At 44.6% G+C, this 16,700-nt stretch overlaps 1 protein-coding gene across 1 annotated transcript; it reads left to right on the forward strand.

Annotated features, from left to right (window-relative positions):
- The first annotated feature begins 239 nt into the window (after positions 1-239).
- LOC115098280 (LHFPL tetraspan subfamily member 3 protein-like) lies at positions 240-2,356 on the forward strand. Its single transcript, XM_029614791.1, has 2 exons — positions 240-639; positions 2,079-2,356. The coding sequence occupies exons 1-2, from the start codon at positions 240-242 to the stop codon at positions 2,354-2,356; spliced, it is 678 nt and encodes a 225-aa protein (XP_029470651.1).
- Positions 2,357-16,700: the final 14,344 nt, after the last annotated feature.

A 16,700-nucleotide genomic window follows, 5' to 3' on the forward strand; every position in this document is an offset into this window, starting at 1 on the left:
AGGATTCATGTGATGGATAATCTGCTTCCTCGACACTTGGTGCTTATTCTTTCCTGGCCACTAACCTGCTTGCTACTGAACCGTTAAAGGGACAGACTGCAAGGAAGCACTGATGCAGCGTATTCTCCCTGGCATGGTGGACCCTGCAGCACCACAGTCTTCTCAGCAGCGCTAAGCACAGCTCTCTTCCCCTTCCTTCCTGACACTACGATCCAGACTGAACTGGTAGCTTTTTCACCATGCTGGAAGCCACGGAGGTAGCCAAACTCTACCAGACAGACTTTGTGCGTAACGCCCGGGCAGTCGGAGCCCTTTGGGCTGTCTGCACTCTCTGCTTTGGCCTCATTGAGATCGTGGTCCTCATCCAGCCCACCTGGGTGCGGACAGCACCAGTGCACTGGGTGCCCACCAGTGCGGGTCACTTTGGCCTATATCAAGTGTGCGTGGAGGCGGAATGGGCTGCAGAGTGCCAGGGGTCACTGGCCACACTGACCCCAGTGCCAGCCTTCAAGGCAGCAGCGGTGTTTGTGCTGATGGCATTGGTGCTTGTGCTGGCCAGCGTGGGCTGCTTCGGGCTCTTCTGGTTCTGCAATGCAGCCACGGTCTACAAGGTCTGCGCGTGGCTTCAGCTGACGGCTGGTGAGTGCCACTGGAGGGTGTTGGTGGGGGTGAGGTGATTTGTGATATCCGGCTGGAGCGGATCAGGAAGCACGGCATGGATATGGAAAAGCATGCATCTGCAGGAAAATCCTCTGTGGCCTGTGTATCTTGCTTTCTTCAGATTCCTGTGTCTAAATTCCATGTTTTCTTTCTTTCTTACTGCGGTTTGTGTAATTTCTTTTCATTTTCCCGTCTTTCTCTCTCTCTGTTCAATCCTTTTGTGCTCATAGTCTTTCTCATGTGCATATTTCTAGGTCTGTCACTTCTCTAATATACTCTCGATCTCTGCTTCCCTGCTTCAGCCTCTACCAGCCCTCTTAAAGGCACAGCGCTTAATTTCATGCACATAGTTTGATACTCCTGAACATGAGGGCTTGGTATTAGGTGAAGAAGTGTCTGTGTCCTGCAGGGTATACGGCTCTGCCATTGTACCTCAATCTTTTGCCCCCTGCTATTCCACCATGCACACCTGGTTCTGCAACAGCTCCTGCTATTCCAGTACAGAGACTGCCCTCAATCCTGCACTGAAACACCCCCTACTATTCCATTACTGAGACCCAAGCACACAGTTCTGCCAATGTACCTCACTCTTGCCCTGCATTTCCTGCTATTCCACTACTGAGACCCAGGCACACAGTTCTGCCAATGTACCTCACTCCTGCCCTGCAGCATACATACACTGCTATTCCACTACTGAGACCCAGGCACACAGCTCTGCCAATGTACCTCACTCTTGCCCTGCATTTCCTGCTATTCCACTACTGAGACCCAGGCACACAGCTCTGCCAATGTACCTCACTCCTGCCCTGCAGCATCCACTGCTATTCCACTACCCAGGCACACAGCTCTGCCAATGTACCTCACTCCTGCCCTGCAGCATCCCCTGCTGTTCCACTACTGAGATCCAGGCACACAGCTCTGCCAATGTACCTCACTCCTGCCCTGCAGCATCCCCTGCTATTCCACTACTGAAACCCACACACACAGCTCTGCCAATGTACCTCACTCCTGCCCTGCAGCATCCCCTGCTATTCCACTACTGAGATCCAGGCACACAGCTCTGCCAATGTACCTCACTCCTGCCCTGCAGCATCCCCTGCTATTCCACTACTGAAACCCACACACACAGCTCTGCCAATGTACCTCACTCCTGCCCTGCAGCATCCCCTGCTATTCCACTACTGAAACCCACACACACAGCTCTGCCAATGTACCTCACTCCTGCCCTGCAGCATCCCCTGCTATTCCACTACTGCGACCCTCATCAAGTTCACTCATATTCAGTGTGGAGTGTTCGTGATTCTTTTGAGGGCTCAGAAGCGGGATCATTAATGAGAATTAAAGAGGCCACATTGGATGGCTCTAAAGTCATGGTAGGTGTGGTCTGTGAACTAACATTGGATATTGGGTATTTTCAGCTACCTGTCAGGCACTGGGGTGCATCATTTTCCCTGACGGATGGGGAGCCCCAGAGGTGCAGTTCCTGTGTGGGCCGAAGGCTGGGAGTTACCACCTGGGGAACTGCGCCATCCACTGGGGGTTCACGCTGGCTATCCTGGGGATCATTGACGCCCTGGTGCTCTCTCTGCTCGCCTTCGTGCTAGGGAACCGCCAGGATGCACTCCTGCCCGAGGATTACTCGCCAGAGAAGAGAGGTGAGGCTGAGCCACCGTCGCCTTCCTTGCACACGCACTGATTCCAGACCGAGGAGAAGGCGGGTCTCCTTTAGCTCTGCTTCAGTGTCCCTGTGCAGCATAGATTTGTCATGAGGTTAGAGGTGCTGATAATTCTGTTATGTAACACGTGGAGTGGCATGCTTACACAGCCTCACCCCCCCATCTCTCTCTCTCCCACCACCACCACCACCACCACCTCGCCTCTGGGATGGGAGTCACATCCCTCGCCCCCCTCCCTCTCTCTGCGCCTGTGATTGGCTGTTGCTAGGCGATGGCCCAGGCTAGGCTGGGCGCTGAGAACTGCAGTGCAGGGGGAAGGGGGTGGGATCCATCCTGAGCCGCAGCGCAGCAGCAGACACAGAAGAGAGAAATCATGTCGCTCCTGTTATTTATTCCTAGCTGCTGTATGTTGGTACTGACCAGTGAGTCTGCTCAGGCCCCTTCCTAACAGAAAAGGGAGAGGAGGGAAAAAAAAAACAAAAAACGAACCCAGCTCCTTCGTATGAAATAGGCTGGGAGCTGACGGATTTTATGAACGTCTGAGGTTGATTGCTATAAAACATCCTGGCTGTCTTGAATAGCTGAAAGAAAAAGATTCAAGCTGAAAAAGAGGAGCAGGATAACTGTGAGGAGTGGGGAGAGGCCAGTTGGAGAGAGTTAAACTAAAAGATCTGGTTTAGGCCCAGCTGGGCATGTAAAGCCTGAGAGGGAATTATAGTTACACGATGTTAGGTTCCATATTAGGAGCTACCACCCAGGAAAAAGATCTAGGCATCATAGTGGATAATACTTTAAAATCGTCGGCTCAGTGTGCTGCAGCAGTCAAAAAAGCAAACAGAATGTTAGGAATTATTAGAAAGGGAATGGTTAACAGAACGGAAAATGTCATAATGCCTCTGTATCACTCCATGGTGAGATCGCACCTTGAATACTGTGTACAATTCTGGTCGCCGCATCTCAAAAAAGATATAGTTGCGATGGAGAAGGTACAGAGAAGGGCAACCAAAATGATAAAGGGGATGGAACAACTCCCCTATGAGGAAAGACTAAAGAGGTTAGGACTTTTCAGCTTGGAGAAGAGATGACTGAGGGGGGATATGATAGAGGTGTTTAAAATCATGAGAGGTCTTGAACGAGTAGATGTGACTCGGTTATTTTCACTTTCGAATAATAGAAGGACTAGGGGGCACTCCATGAAGTTACAAGTAGCACATTTAAGACTAATCCGAGAAAATTCTTTTTCACTCAACGCACAATAAAGCTCTGGAATTTGTTGCCAGAGGATGTGGTTAGTGCAGTTAGTGTAGCTGGGTTCAAAAAAGGTTTGGATAAGTTCTTGGAGGAGAAGTCCATTAACGGCTATTAATCAATTTTACTTAGGGAATAGCCACTGCTATTAATTGCATCAGTAGCATGGGATCTTCTTGGTGTTTGGGTAATTGCCAGGTTCTTGTGGCCTGGTTTTGGCCTCTGTTGGAAACAGGATGCTGGGCTTGATGGACCCTTGGTCTGTCCCAGCATGGCAATTTCTTATGTTCTTATGTTCTTAGGAATAAGTAGGAAAGCTGAGGAAGCAGGAGGAGGAAGGGGTGAGGAATCATCCAGGGGAGGGCCGCAGAGGAGTCAGAGAGGGGACAGAGGAGAGGAAGGTCAGAGGAGAAGGAGAGAGGGACATGGGGAGGAGGGAAGAGAAACAGCAGAGGATGAGAAGGAAAGGAGGCAGGAAAGAGACATTAGGGAAGGAGATAGGATGAAAGGCTGGAGGGCAGAGGGCAGAGGGCAGGAGGGAGGCTTTAAAGAAGACAAATAGGAAGAGCCCCTGACTTTCTGAGGAGCTTCTCCCTAGGTAAGGCGAGGGCTGGGATCTGCAGCAAGACAGCCACAGCCACTAACACCAAAAGATTGCTGTCCCTGTCTGATATTGTTCTCGTGCCAATCACTTGCATTACCATGATTGATTGCGCTCTTTCTCCCAACAGCCAATCTGCTCCCTGTTTGTAGAACAATGTAAGGGACTTATTAGCTCCAGATATTTTCATCTCTCCTTACTGTACAGAAAGGAGTAGAGCTGTTCATGGGATGAGTAATAAAAGACCAGACCTTATCTCCTGCATGTCACAAAATAAAAAGAATATTGTATATAGAACCACTGTAAAAAAAACAAAACAGACACTGAAATGTGATTAGTAGAGACTGTGCAGAAGAGCTGAGTGTCTTTGTAATACATCCTGCCGTGAGACAGCAGGGACTGTGCAGAAGGACTGAGTGTCCCTGTAACACTTCCGAGCATGAGACAGCAGGGACTGCGCAGTAGGACTGAGTGTTGCTTTGGATTTTGTAGTCTTCTTTTTCACTCATTCTCTCTCTCTTTCCTTCCCCCTTCTTTCCTCCTCTCTTTATGCCTTCTCTTGGTTCAGTTCTTCCTTTAGCACTTTCTCCTGACTGATCTTTCCTCTGAAGACACAAGACTTCGCCCTCTGAATCGCTTACCTGCTCTCATCGGTGCTTTTCATGTCATGATAAAACAAGGCTTTCTGAGCTTAGTTATCAAGTACGGTACCAAGGAATGGCTTTCAACCATCAATAAGCTCTGCACTTCCAATGGGTGAAGAAAAGATTAAACAAGCAGTATCCAGTGGTAAAACTACCAGGTCTCTGACGCTGTTCATGTAAGGAGGAGAAGGACCAGACTGCCTCTGCCTGCTCCTGCTGATCTGGAGTGCCAAGAAGAAGTCTACAGTCTAGTCTTGAGCTTTAGCTGATGACTTGCTTGTCATTTGTCCACTGTCAGTGGTTGCTTGTATTTCTTGCATGAATTTTTTTTTGGGGGGGGGGGGGGGGGGAGGGGTATATTTTCACCTTGAGTTCAAAGCCTGTTCCTGCTTCTAAGTGTATCTTTTTTTTTTTTTTTTTATGAGTTGTGTTCATTCACTCTCTGTTTCTGTCCAAAAAAAATAAAAAAAGACTGAATAAAGTTGTTTTTGTGGAAAGATATCTATCCTTGTTCTCATGGCTCGCCCTGTCAGTGTCTCCTGCCCAGGCCTGGATTTGTCAATAGACACACTAGACCCTGGGCCTGGGGGTGGGGGCAGCAGGCTGGCTGAAGATTTCCTGCCTTCCAGCTGTGCACAGAACAGCCCTCTGCTTCCTGATCCAGCCCCTCCCTTCCCAGGCAGCACGAAGGGAACAAGATGGGAGGAGAGTGAACCTGCAGGTTAGAGAGCAAAGGGGGATCCTTTTGGTAAGATTAGGAGGGGCTGAATGGGATCATTGGGGGTGAGAAGAGAGGCTGAGGAATGAGAGTGGATCAGATGGGGGGGGAAAGGGGCAGTGTTGGTGTGTGTGAGAGAGAGAAGGGACTGATGCTGGTGTGTGTGAGAGAGAGAGAGAAGGGACTGATGCTGGTGTGTGTGTGTTTGCTAGATTGAGAGGTTAGAAAGGAGTTGTAAGGGGAGCAGGACCAGAGCACAGAGCCCCCTTCCCCACCCACTGCAATTCAGGTTCTCTCTCCCTTGATCTCAGATTCAATCCCCCAGATCCTGGAACCTCCCTTCCTTCCTCTCCCTTCCCTCCATCCCCCCAACATGTCCTACTCCCTTTCTCAATCCCAGAATCTCCCTCCCTCTCCCTCGTTTTCTCCCATCCCAGATTCCTGATTTCCCCCTTTCCTCCTCGATCTTCCCCATTATCTATCCTTCCTATTCCTAGTCCTCCTCCTTTCCTCTCCCCCATTCCTGGTCCTCTGTCTCACCCTCTCCTCCTCTTTTGTCCATCCCTAAGATTTCATCCCTGTATTGATAATTAAGATCCCTATTCCTCACTCAATAAAAATAAATAAATGATGTAGGGCACAAGCAAGGTTGGAAAATTGCTTAATTTTTATCATATGAAAGATGGAAACATTTGCCAATGTGCTTCACAATTTTCCAGTTCTTGCCACTGAATCTCTGCCTGAGCTGCAACAGCAAACTCTGGGTCTGTGCCTTCCACCTCCTGCTCCCTGTTGTCTGACCTTACCCAAGGGGGGTCACAACAGCAGCAACAGTGCCTAGGGGTGGCAAACTCCTAAATCTGCCTCTCCCCTGCCATCTCTCTTACTCCCTTCCTCTCCTTCTCAGTCCCTGGCTGTCTCTCCTTCTGTGCTTCCCCTCGCTCTCAAACCCCTCATTGTTTCACTTTAGGTCTTTCTCTTCCCTTTTCACTCTCTCCTTGGTATTTTTGTTGCTTGTTTCTTTTATACTGTATTGCACATTTTTATGATAATCACCCTGTGACAATAGTCAAGAGACTGGGTTTGGGCCTATGGACAAATCCCTATATTGTCATGCCAATATTGTTTCTTGCATATTAAATCTGTGCTTCAAAGAGTTGATTTTCTTTCCTTTTTTTTTCCTTTTTTCCTTTTGTTTCCTTTTTTCTCTCTCCCTCTCTCTGTCGCTCACTGTGCCATTCTCTTGCTCTACCTCTCTGCATTGCTTCTCTCAATATTTTTTCTTTTCTGTTTTCCTTTTTATTTTGTTCTCATTTTTTTCTCTTCACTCAATCCTTTTTCCTCTCTTCTCTTTCTTTATCTCTTTTTCTTCTCAAGGTATGTTTTCCTCTTTCCCCTCTTATTGTCTCTGTTTACATAACAGCTCAACGTAAGAGGTGCCACGCTGGGCCAGACCAATTGTCCATTGAGCCCAGTATCTGACTCTGACAGTGGCAAGTCCAGGTCACTTGGAAATGTCCCAAAAATCTTAATGGCAAGATCCATTCCCGGCTGTTCATTCCCAAAAGTAAGAGGCAGAGATTCCCAAGACTGTCTTGGTGTTATTAGTTAATGGACCTGGCCCCCCAAAACTTGTCCAAACATTTTTTTTTAACTTAGTTAAAGTGAGGTCAATATTCAGCTGCAGGCAGTCCAATCTATCTGGATAACTTAATCAAGATATTCAGTGGCATGACGTCATTGCTTGAATATATCTAGGTAATCAAAGTTATCCGGATAAGTTTAGGACTGCATCGCAGCACAACCAGACTTATCCCGATAACTTACCCAGATAACTCTGAATGTCAAAGATATCCAACTAAGTGAGCCCTGCCCCATAATGCTTCTGACTTATTCAGCTATGTTTTTTTATCCAGTTAACAACTTTAGTCAAATAAATAGGTGCCAATGAAAATACCTGAACTTAGCCAAACAAATTATCTGAATACAAACCTCATTATTAATATTGGCCATATTCTCTGGCAACAAATTCCACAGCTTAATTGTGTGTGCATTGAAAACTTTAATTTGCTTTAAATGTGCTACCTATTAGCTTCATGGAGTGTCTTGCTAGTCTCTGTACTATTTGAAAGGGCAAATAACTATTTCTTATTAACTTGTTGTTGAGATTGGATGGCTCAGGGGAAAAGTCACACCATTACAGCACTCTTTACCTCTAGGCTTCTGGTTCAAACTCCAGCTCAGGTGGCCTATTTAACATAAAATGATAGTGTCAGCCCAGTTCTAGGGAGCTGTAGCAAAAGCATTCACATTACAGATCCTATCAGATTCCCATGAATCTGTGAATTATGCTACCTATCTCTGTCATTGATTTGTGACAAGGCAAATGAGAGAGATTTACTTGTTTCACTCCACTAATGATTTTATAAACCTCCATCTTAATTATTTATTTACTTTATTCCTTCTCTGTCATATTTTCTCCAAGCTGAAGAGCCTTAACCGGTTTGGCCTGTCTTCATAAAGGAACTGTTCTATACCCTTCAACATTTTTGTTGCCCTTCTCTGAATCTCCTTTAGTTATGCTAGATCTTTTTAGAGATGGAGCGACCAGAACTGTATACAATACTCAAGATATGGTCACACAGTGGATCCATGCAGAGGCTTAATGAAATTCCCAGTTTTGTTCTCCATTCCTTTCCAAATATTTTTAACATTCTATTTGTGTTTTTTGGTCACTACTGCACACTGAGCTGACGATTTCCTGGTTCACCTTAAGAAAGCCCACAAGCGAATCTTGGTTGCAGGAGGTTTCCCCTGAGGAGAGGGATAAGAAGGTAGGCCCCAGGAGGATAGCAGGCCCCACACACAAGGAGAAGTAAGCAGGAGATATGCTAAACTATTTACCTGAAGACTATTTATTTATTTATTTAAAAACTTTTCTATACCGTCGCTAAGTTATATACCATCGCAACGGTTTACAAATAGGCACATAGACTATTTCTAGCGCTGCTGAGGTAAGCAGGCTCTTTGTTTAATTTTGCCTGTAAATAATAAAAGTTAGCAGGCCAAAGGGGTAGCTCTGCCTGGATAGACAGGGTCTTAGTCAGTCAGAGCCAAACAGGCTAGGCTATTATTTTTCTGTTTTTACCCACTGAGACAAGAGGAAGTTGTTTCGTAGGCTCCTGAATAAAAATAAAGATCCTACCTCAGGAAAAGCTTTGATGGTAACAAGACGTATTAACTAACATGGAGCAATTAGTGCAGACCCTCGCTGAAGGGCAGCAGCAACTCCAGAGAATAACTCAAGCCCTACATGAAAAATTAGCCAATAACAAGGGGCACTGGCACAGATAGCCTAACCAATGCAAGCCACCACAACATAGGCAGTCCTATTTCTTTTGGTCTTGTTTAAAATGAAGACCAGAGAAGACCAGGATGTTTTCTTAATGAATTTTGAGAGAACCACCTACATGGCTGGCTGGCCAAAAGTCACCTGCCCACCTACCTGGTGAATCTTCATACAGGCAAAAACCAAGTGGCTTTTCAGGCTGCCAACCCACAGGGAAGAGCCAGTTATTTGGAAGTCAAAACCACCATCCTGGAAAGGGCAGGTTACACTATTGGAACATCCCGGCAGCAGTTATGGCAAGGCACCCTACAGCCCAGGGAAAGTCAGCAGAACCTTTTTCATTGGCTAAAGGAAGCTGGATGAAGGTGGCTACAGCCAGAAGTGAAAACAGGGCTTGAAGTAGTCGACCAAGTCCTCCTAGAACAGTTCCTGGATAGGCTGGAATAACCTATGTGGACTCACCCTGGAAACAGCACTAGAAATGGGGGATGCCTTCAGCATGCTCAGTCGATGCCAGAACTAATATGAAAGCTAAAAAGGCAACCCGCACAGAGTCCCTTGGCATGGCAGTGAGAGTGCAAGATACCAACAATGATCCTCAGAGCAGATCAGCTCTGGTTTCATATTCTGGTCACAGAACCCAAGCCTGCCAACTTGTTTTAGCTGTGTAAAGAGAAGTCATTTGGTCAAATAGTGTCTCTGTGAAGGGAGTGAATCTATGGACGTCACCCTGGTGACACAGCCATAACTAAATGTTAAAGTTTGCATGGGTGAACTAAAATCTTCAGAAAAGGGATGACCATCAGGTCTAAAACCCATAGGCATGCTGCCATTGTGGAGAGAGAGAGTGCATATTGTCAAAAACCGTCCATGGTTGGAAGATGAAGAGCGGGAGCACAAATCTAGTGAAGCTCCATAACTGCAACTTCATTGATGTTCCTCGTTTTGGACTTAGGGCCGTTGTGTACCCTGTTGAGCTGGATGAGATCCCTACTCAAGCTCTGGTAGATTCAGGATGCAGAAAGGGGCTAATCCCAAGAGAGTATATCAAGTACAAGAAGAAGGTGACACTCGCCTGCATACATGGTATCAAGCAACAGTACCTAACTAGTCAGATTCTACTGACAACTCCGACGGGACAAGCCAATATGGAAATGGGAATACTTCCTAGCTTATATATCCCTAGATCAGACTGCATTTAGACATCTCCTCTGAAAGAATCTCCATGGGATGATGAAAACTTATACATCACAGCGTTGAGGATACTCGGACTATGGAGGTAGCACCGGAGAAGAAAATCCAAGAGGTCCCCGTGTTTAAAGAGTACTATGGACAGAATTCTCCTGAAGAATGAAAGGAAAAATGGCATTCTTGACTGGGAAAAGGCATGCCAGGGACTTCACTGTTTCAACTTTGCATGGTGCCATGGATCAGAGGGAAGCATGGATATTCTGGAACCCCTTAATGGCTTCCCCAAAAAGAGTGGGGGAGAGTAACTCTGAAGAAGTTAAGCAAGCCCTACTCAAAAGTAGTTCCCTTGAGTTTGGCCAGAGACATATACAGATATTTTACATACAATTTCTAGCCTGCCGTATTACCAAATTTTATTCATGGCAGATGTTGGAGGAGAAGGTTTTGTCTAGTCTAGGGAGCCCCATACCAGCCCTACCCTGCACCAGGAAAAGAAATGACCAATCCTAGTATGGTTGGGACAGGGAAATAGGAATGGTGATTCTCTTCCCTGGAAATTAACCCAGGTAGAGGCAGATGCGCAACCTGATAAGGTCAAGCTGAGGGGGAGGGGATGTAAAGGAGCGTTTGTCAGACCTTTCTTAAAAGCCCAGGATGAGGAATTTAGCCTGGTCTACCTTAAGACAGCCCATAAGAGAATCCTGGTTGCAGGCCATTTCCCTTGGATAGAAGGATAAGAAGGCAGGCCCTACACACATGAAGGATAGTGGGCCCTACACACATGAAGAAGGAAGCAGGAGTTTTGCTAAAGCTCCTTATCTGAAGACTTCTGCATTTTGTTTACAGCACTGCTGAGGTAAGCAGGCTCTTGGTTGTTTAATTAATAAAAGTCTATAGAAGAATAGCTGGAGTCCAGTCTGCTTTGTTCTCCGGAAGCCAAAGTCTGATCATGCTGTGTTGAAGACACCAAGATCCGTTCCTGGCTGAGGGGGGATATGATAGAGGTCTTTAAGATCATGAGAGGTCTTGAACGAGTAGATGTGAATCGGTTATTTACACTTTCAAATAATAGAAAGACTAGGGGGCATTCCATGAAGTTAGCAAGACTAATCGGATGGGATTAAGCTCTGGAATTTGATGCCAGAGGATGTGGTTAGTGCAGTTATTTATTTATTTATTTATTTGAATTTCTTATTTTATTTTTTTATTTATTATTTTTATTATACCGAGTTTCATGATAGGAATCACATCAACCCGGTTTACAATTAACAATGTGAGTAAAGGCAGAGAGTAACAAAGTAAAACATTTCCCAATTCAACGTCACATATAGAATGAAACTTAACAGATATAATAACAATATTTAGGATGTGAGAAAGTTACAAAAAACAAGGAAAAATAACTAGGATCTGAAAGGGGGAGGAAATTGAAGGAAGAATATTAACATTTTAGCCAACTGTATCAATTAATAAATATGTATAGTATTATAAAAATATAGATGAGTAGCAAAAATGATCAAATATGATGCTGTTGTGAATTATAATAATAAGATGCTGTGACTGCGTATGAAGTTAGTGGGTTTATTACAGTTCACTAACTTTGAGTTTGTGCTGATGGGTGGGGAATTTAATCCAGTTCTGGGAACGCTTTTTTAAAAAGCCACGTTTTTAGTCTCTTCCTAAAAGTTGGGGCGCATGGTTCTTGTCTTAAGTCCGGTGGGATGGAGTTCCAAAGGATTGGACCTGCTGATGAAAGAGCTCTTGAACTGTAGGATTTATGTTGGTAAGTTTTGGCATAAGGTACCTGAAGTGATTCTTTGTAATGTTCCCTGATGGGTCTGGCGGCTGTGTATTTTTTAAAAGGGATTTGTAAGTCAAGTTGAGTGTGTTGATGGATGTTCTTGTAGATAATCATGATGGTTTTGTACATAATTCTGAAGTGGATCGGTAACCAATGAAGGTCTTTGAGGATGGGGGAGATATGGTCGATTTTCCTGGAGTTTGTAAGTATTCTAGCTGCTGTGTTCTGTACCATTTGTAAAGGCTTGGTGTAAGAAGCTGGGAGGCCTAGTAGTAGAGAATTGCAATAATCTAATTTGGAGAAGATTATTGCTTGCAGGATTGATCTAAAATCTTGCGCGTGGAAAAGTGGCTTTATTCTTTTCTTATATACCGGCATTCGCGATGGGAGTCGCATCATGCCGGTTTACAAATAACAGGGTGTGATAAAAGGATAAATACTTTAAAAAACTTAGAACATTAACATGTGATAGAAGAATAAAGTAGCAGTTACAATAAAACAGGGATAAAATGTAAACTTGGAATGTAGAGAAGGCGAGAGAAAGATTAACAATGAGATAAAAGATAATAACCAAGGTAAATAAAAACCTGCCAATTTAAATGAGAAGAATTTCTCATTTAAATTCTCATTTAAACCTGCCAATTTAAATGAGAAGTTAGTGTGGCTGGGTTCAAAAAAGGTTTGGATAAGTTCTTGGAGGAGAAGTCCATTAACTGCTATTAATCAAGTTTACTTAGGGAATAGCCACTGCTATTAATTGCATCAGTAGCATGAGATCTTCTTAGTGTTTGGGTAATTGCCAGGTTCTTGTGGCCTGGTTTGGCCTCTGTTGGAAACAGGATCCTGGGCTTGATGGACCCTTGGTCTGACCCAGCATGGCAAGTTCTTATGTTCTTATGGATTGTGACTCCTAATATGGAATTTAGCATTGCTTACCTGTTGTTGTGAATATTTTTACCTATGTGCATCATTTTGTACTTGTCCACATTAAATTTCATCTCTTATTTGGATGCCCAGTTCCCCAGTCTCATAAGGTCCTTCTGCAATTCCTCAAAGTCTGCTCGTGTTTTAACTACTTTGAATAACTTTGTGTTATATGCAAATTTGATTGCTCAATTCCTTTTCCAGATCATTAACATATTAAGCAATACTGGTCCCAGTACAGATCCCTGGGGCATTCCATTATTCTCCTCCCTGCACTGGGAGAACTGACCATTTAGTCCTACTCTTTGTTTCCTATCCTTTATCCAGTTACCAGTAGGGACCTTTCTTTTCAGTTTTATTTTGCCTGGGAATTTCAATGTTATAACAAAAAAGAAATCGGGGGGAAAAATGACTTTTTCACCGATTTTATTCCCGTGTGTTGTATCAAAGTCATTTTGTTCTAACATTGAAATTAAAAACTGAAAATGAAGGTCCCTAGCAATAGAACATTGCCTTTTATCCCATGACTTTAATTTTCTGAATAGTCTTCTATGAGGGACTCTGCATTTATTTATTGACATTTATATTCCACCAATCCAATAAGATGTCACTGGAGAACAATAAAGTAAAACAGAGTTTGTTTGTTTTTTCTCATAGTAACATAGTCAACTGGCCCATATAGTCTGCCTAGTTATTTCTGTCTATTCTATTAAGAATATATCTCGGCGGGGCAGCCATTGAGCATGACCACTTATAAGATATCACTCCCTATCCAAGATAGTTTTTATTGTCTTCCTCTTTGGCACTCCACCATCACGGGTGAATCAGCACAGAAGATCACTTATTTAGTTCACACTCAGTTCCCCTCCCTTCCCAGGTCAAATCACAAGGTTGTTACCCAAAACTCCAGCCTCCTACGTCCCCTGGGTGGTAGGTCAGACAGACCTGGCTACATGAGTGCCTCCAATTCCAGTAGGGCATCTAGTGCATCCTCCCAGATAGACCCACTTGCTTTTTTTCCATTCTAACTTCTCTGTGTAGCCTGCCAGGCAGACCCAGCTACCAGTTTGATTCTATAATACACACAGTCCATGTCCACATCCCATGATCATCTTGCTAAATTCATTTACAATCCTTCCAATTTACCTGTTTTCTCCTTGACTTCATCTATTTCATGTCCATTTAATTTCTCCATATTCCTGTTGGGGTGATATTCGACAAGACAATCCTAGCTCAGGGAAATGAAACTGTTATTCAAGACTGTCTAAATTCTTGCTATAAACTCAACTCCCTTGCAGGCCACCAGGTTGTCACCTTCTAACTGAATCAGAATGAGATAAGAAGATGGTATAGTTCGCCCCTCTGTATTAAAATTGCTATCAATTGATCCTTTCTCATTGTGCATATTCCCATCCAGAGACCATTAACCTCTTTGGTTCTAATCCTACATGCTCTCACCATCTCTATTCAGATCAATTCTTGACCCAAAACATGGCAATGACTGCAGATCCAAATTAACTGCTGCTGGCCCATCATATCATGCTTGGGCTTAGCATTGCACACTAAGGGAGTATCCCTGCCACCACCCACCCATTGCATCAACCTGGCTGAACTTTGGGGAGTAGTAACCTGTTGCACCAACCCGGCCACTCCCATGATGTGCAGTATCTCCAGATCAGACCTCCAACATCTCTTCAGTTTTTTTTGCAGCTAAGGATCCTCTGTGCTTGCTCCATGCCTTCTCAAAGTCCATTGACATTTTAGACTCCCATCACCTGCTGAGGGAATGGCATTTCACACATTCACCACATTTTCTGTGAAGGAATGTTTCCTGATGTTGCTCCTCTTCGACGTTACATATCATATACTTTGGGAAAAGGTGGAATATGAACATAAATAATAAAATATAAAATAAAGGGGGGGGGGGGGGGGTGAGTCATGCTATGCCCTAAGAGGTAGAATCAGGAAGAACATCAGGAAACCTCTTAACAAGTATAGAACAACTTCCTTTCTATGGAAAAAGCTTTGCTTCTTATTTATTTATTTACTGTTTTTCTTGACCGACCATCATCAGCGATATCATGCCGGTTAACATGTAACAGGGGATAACGAAGAAGGAAATGAGCAGTTACAAAAAACAGGGTCATGAAGAACTGGGAGGTGCACGAGGAAACTGCACAGAAAGGGAAAGAACAGGCATAGCTTTCAGGTACTTGAATGTCTCTGTCGTACCTTCCCTTTCTGTCTTCGGCCTTCTGTGTGGTTGCCCAGGGTGCCAAGCTGTAGGGGACACCGGCGCCTCCTTCCTATGTGGCTCTCGGGCCAAAGAAGAGCTTGGGTCCCTCTTCTAATAGGGCCACAATGGGTTGTTGCTACCTCCCATTCCACCCCCTTGCCTGGGAGGTGAAGAAGAAGAAGAGTTGCTGCTGAGTGTTGCCCCTTCCTCCGTGGTCCATGGGGCTGAAACGCTGCTGCTGCTGCTGCCAGCCTCCCCTGCTGACAGGAGGCTTGTGCTGGAGACCTGGCACTACTAAACACTGCTTTTTACCACAGGCGCCTCTCTCTCTCTCTCTTGCGGGGTACAGTGTGTGAACTGAGAGAGGGAGAGGGAATGATGCCAGCAGCAAAGTGTGGCATTTAGAAGTGCCAGGCCCCCCCTCCGGCGAAGCTCTCCTGTCTCTGGGGTTGAGCTGGGACAGGAATGGATGGTAAGAGTGAGGAGGGGAGGCAGAAGGTATAGGGGATGACAAGGGTGGAAGTAGTGAGGAAGAGAAGGAAGGCATATTGAGGGGTGCAAGGATGGAAAGAAGGGGTCAGAGATGATGGATGAGGGAGGGGGGGGCAAGGATGGAAGGAGAAGGCAGGGATAGAAGGGGGAGAATGGAAGGTGAGAGCAAGGCTGTAGGTGGTGGCAAGAGTGAGGGGGAGTGCCAATTTCAGTTTTCATCCAGGACACCTGTTAGCCTAGAGCTGGCCCTCCTTCTAGGATGTACATATCTTGCTCCTTAAATCTCATCTTACACTGTTTTTGGTGCACACCGTTTTGGTTGCTTTTCACTGCACCATCTACAGCCTTTCTACATCCATTCAGAAGTACAGCATCCAGAACTGAATGCAATCTTCTGGATGAGATTTCACCAACAACCTGTAAAGAGAGATAATCACCAACTTTTCTCTTCTGGTTATTTATTTATTTATTTTAATTTCTTTACCGTTATTCTGGTACAATCGTTACTGCCCAAACGTTTTAGATGCAATCACGCCTTCATAAACCAACCAACGGTTGTCAGGCATAGAAGCTACTGACCAATCATTTAACTCCAACTCTGCCTACACAGCCTGTCTTGAAATCCTGACCAATTAGACATCCAGAGAATGAGTGGCATCGAGAGCGACCAATAAACTACTATTGCTCTTCTAAATGCCCTCATCAAGAGACTAAAAAAAAAACCTCTCACAGAGTTGAGATGTTAAATGATTGGTCAGCAGCTTCTATACCTGACAACCATTGATTAGTTTAGGAAGATGTGATTACATATAAAACGTTAGGGCAGTATCGCTATGAGACAGTGCTGCCATATTTTGCAAGTTATGTAGGCATTTATGTCCAATTTATCCATGTCATCGGGAGGTGTATGTTATATATGTATTTTCTAAACAGATTTATTTGATGTGTGTGAATTTGTATATTTTGTTTTAATATACAGAAAAAGTGATTTTGACCCCTGATGAAGACATCGAAACACTGTCGAAACACTGGCTGTGTTGGGAGCAATATACCAGGGTGTTATGAAGGGTATAAGACACCAGCAATTAGCTAAATAAGTACAACTCATGGTAGTTTTTCATTTAGAAAGTATTATTTAAAATGTCAAAATTCATAGGTCAGTA

Source organism: Rhinatrema bivittatum, chromosome 1 (genome assembly GCF_901001135.1).
Source record: "Rhinatrema bivittatum chromosome 1, aRhiBiv1.1, whole genome shotgun sequence".
NCBI lineage: Eukaryota > Metazoa > Chordata > Amphibia > Gymnophiona > Rhinatrematidae > Rhinatrema > Rhinatrema bivittatum.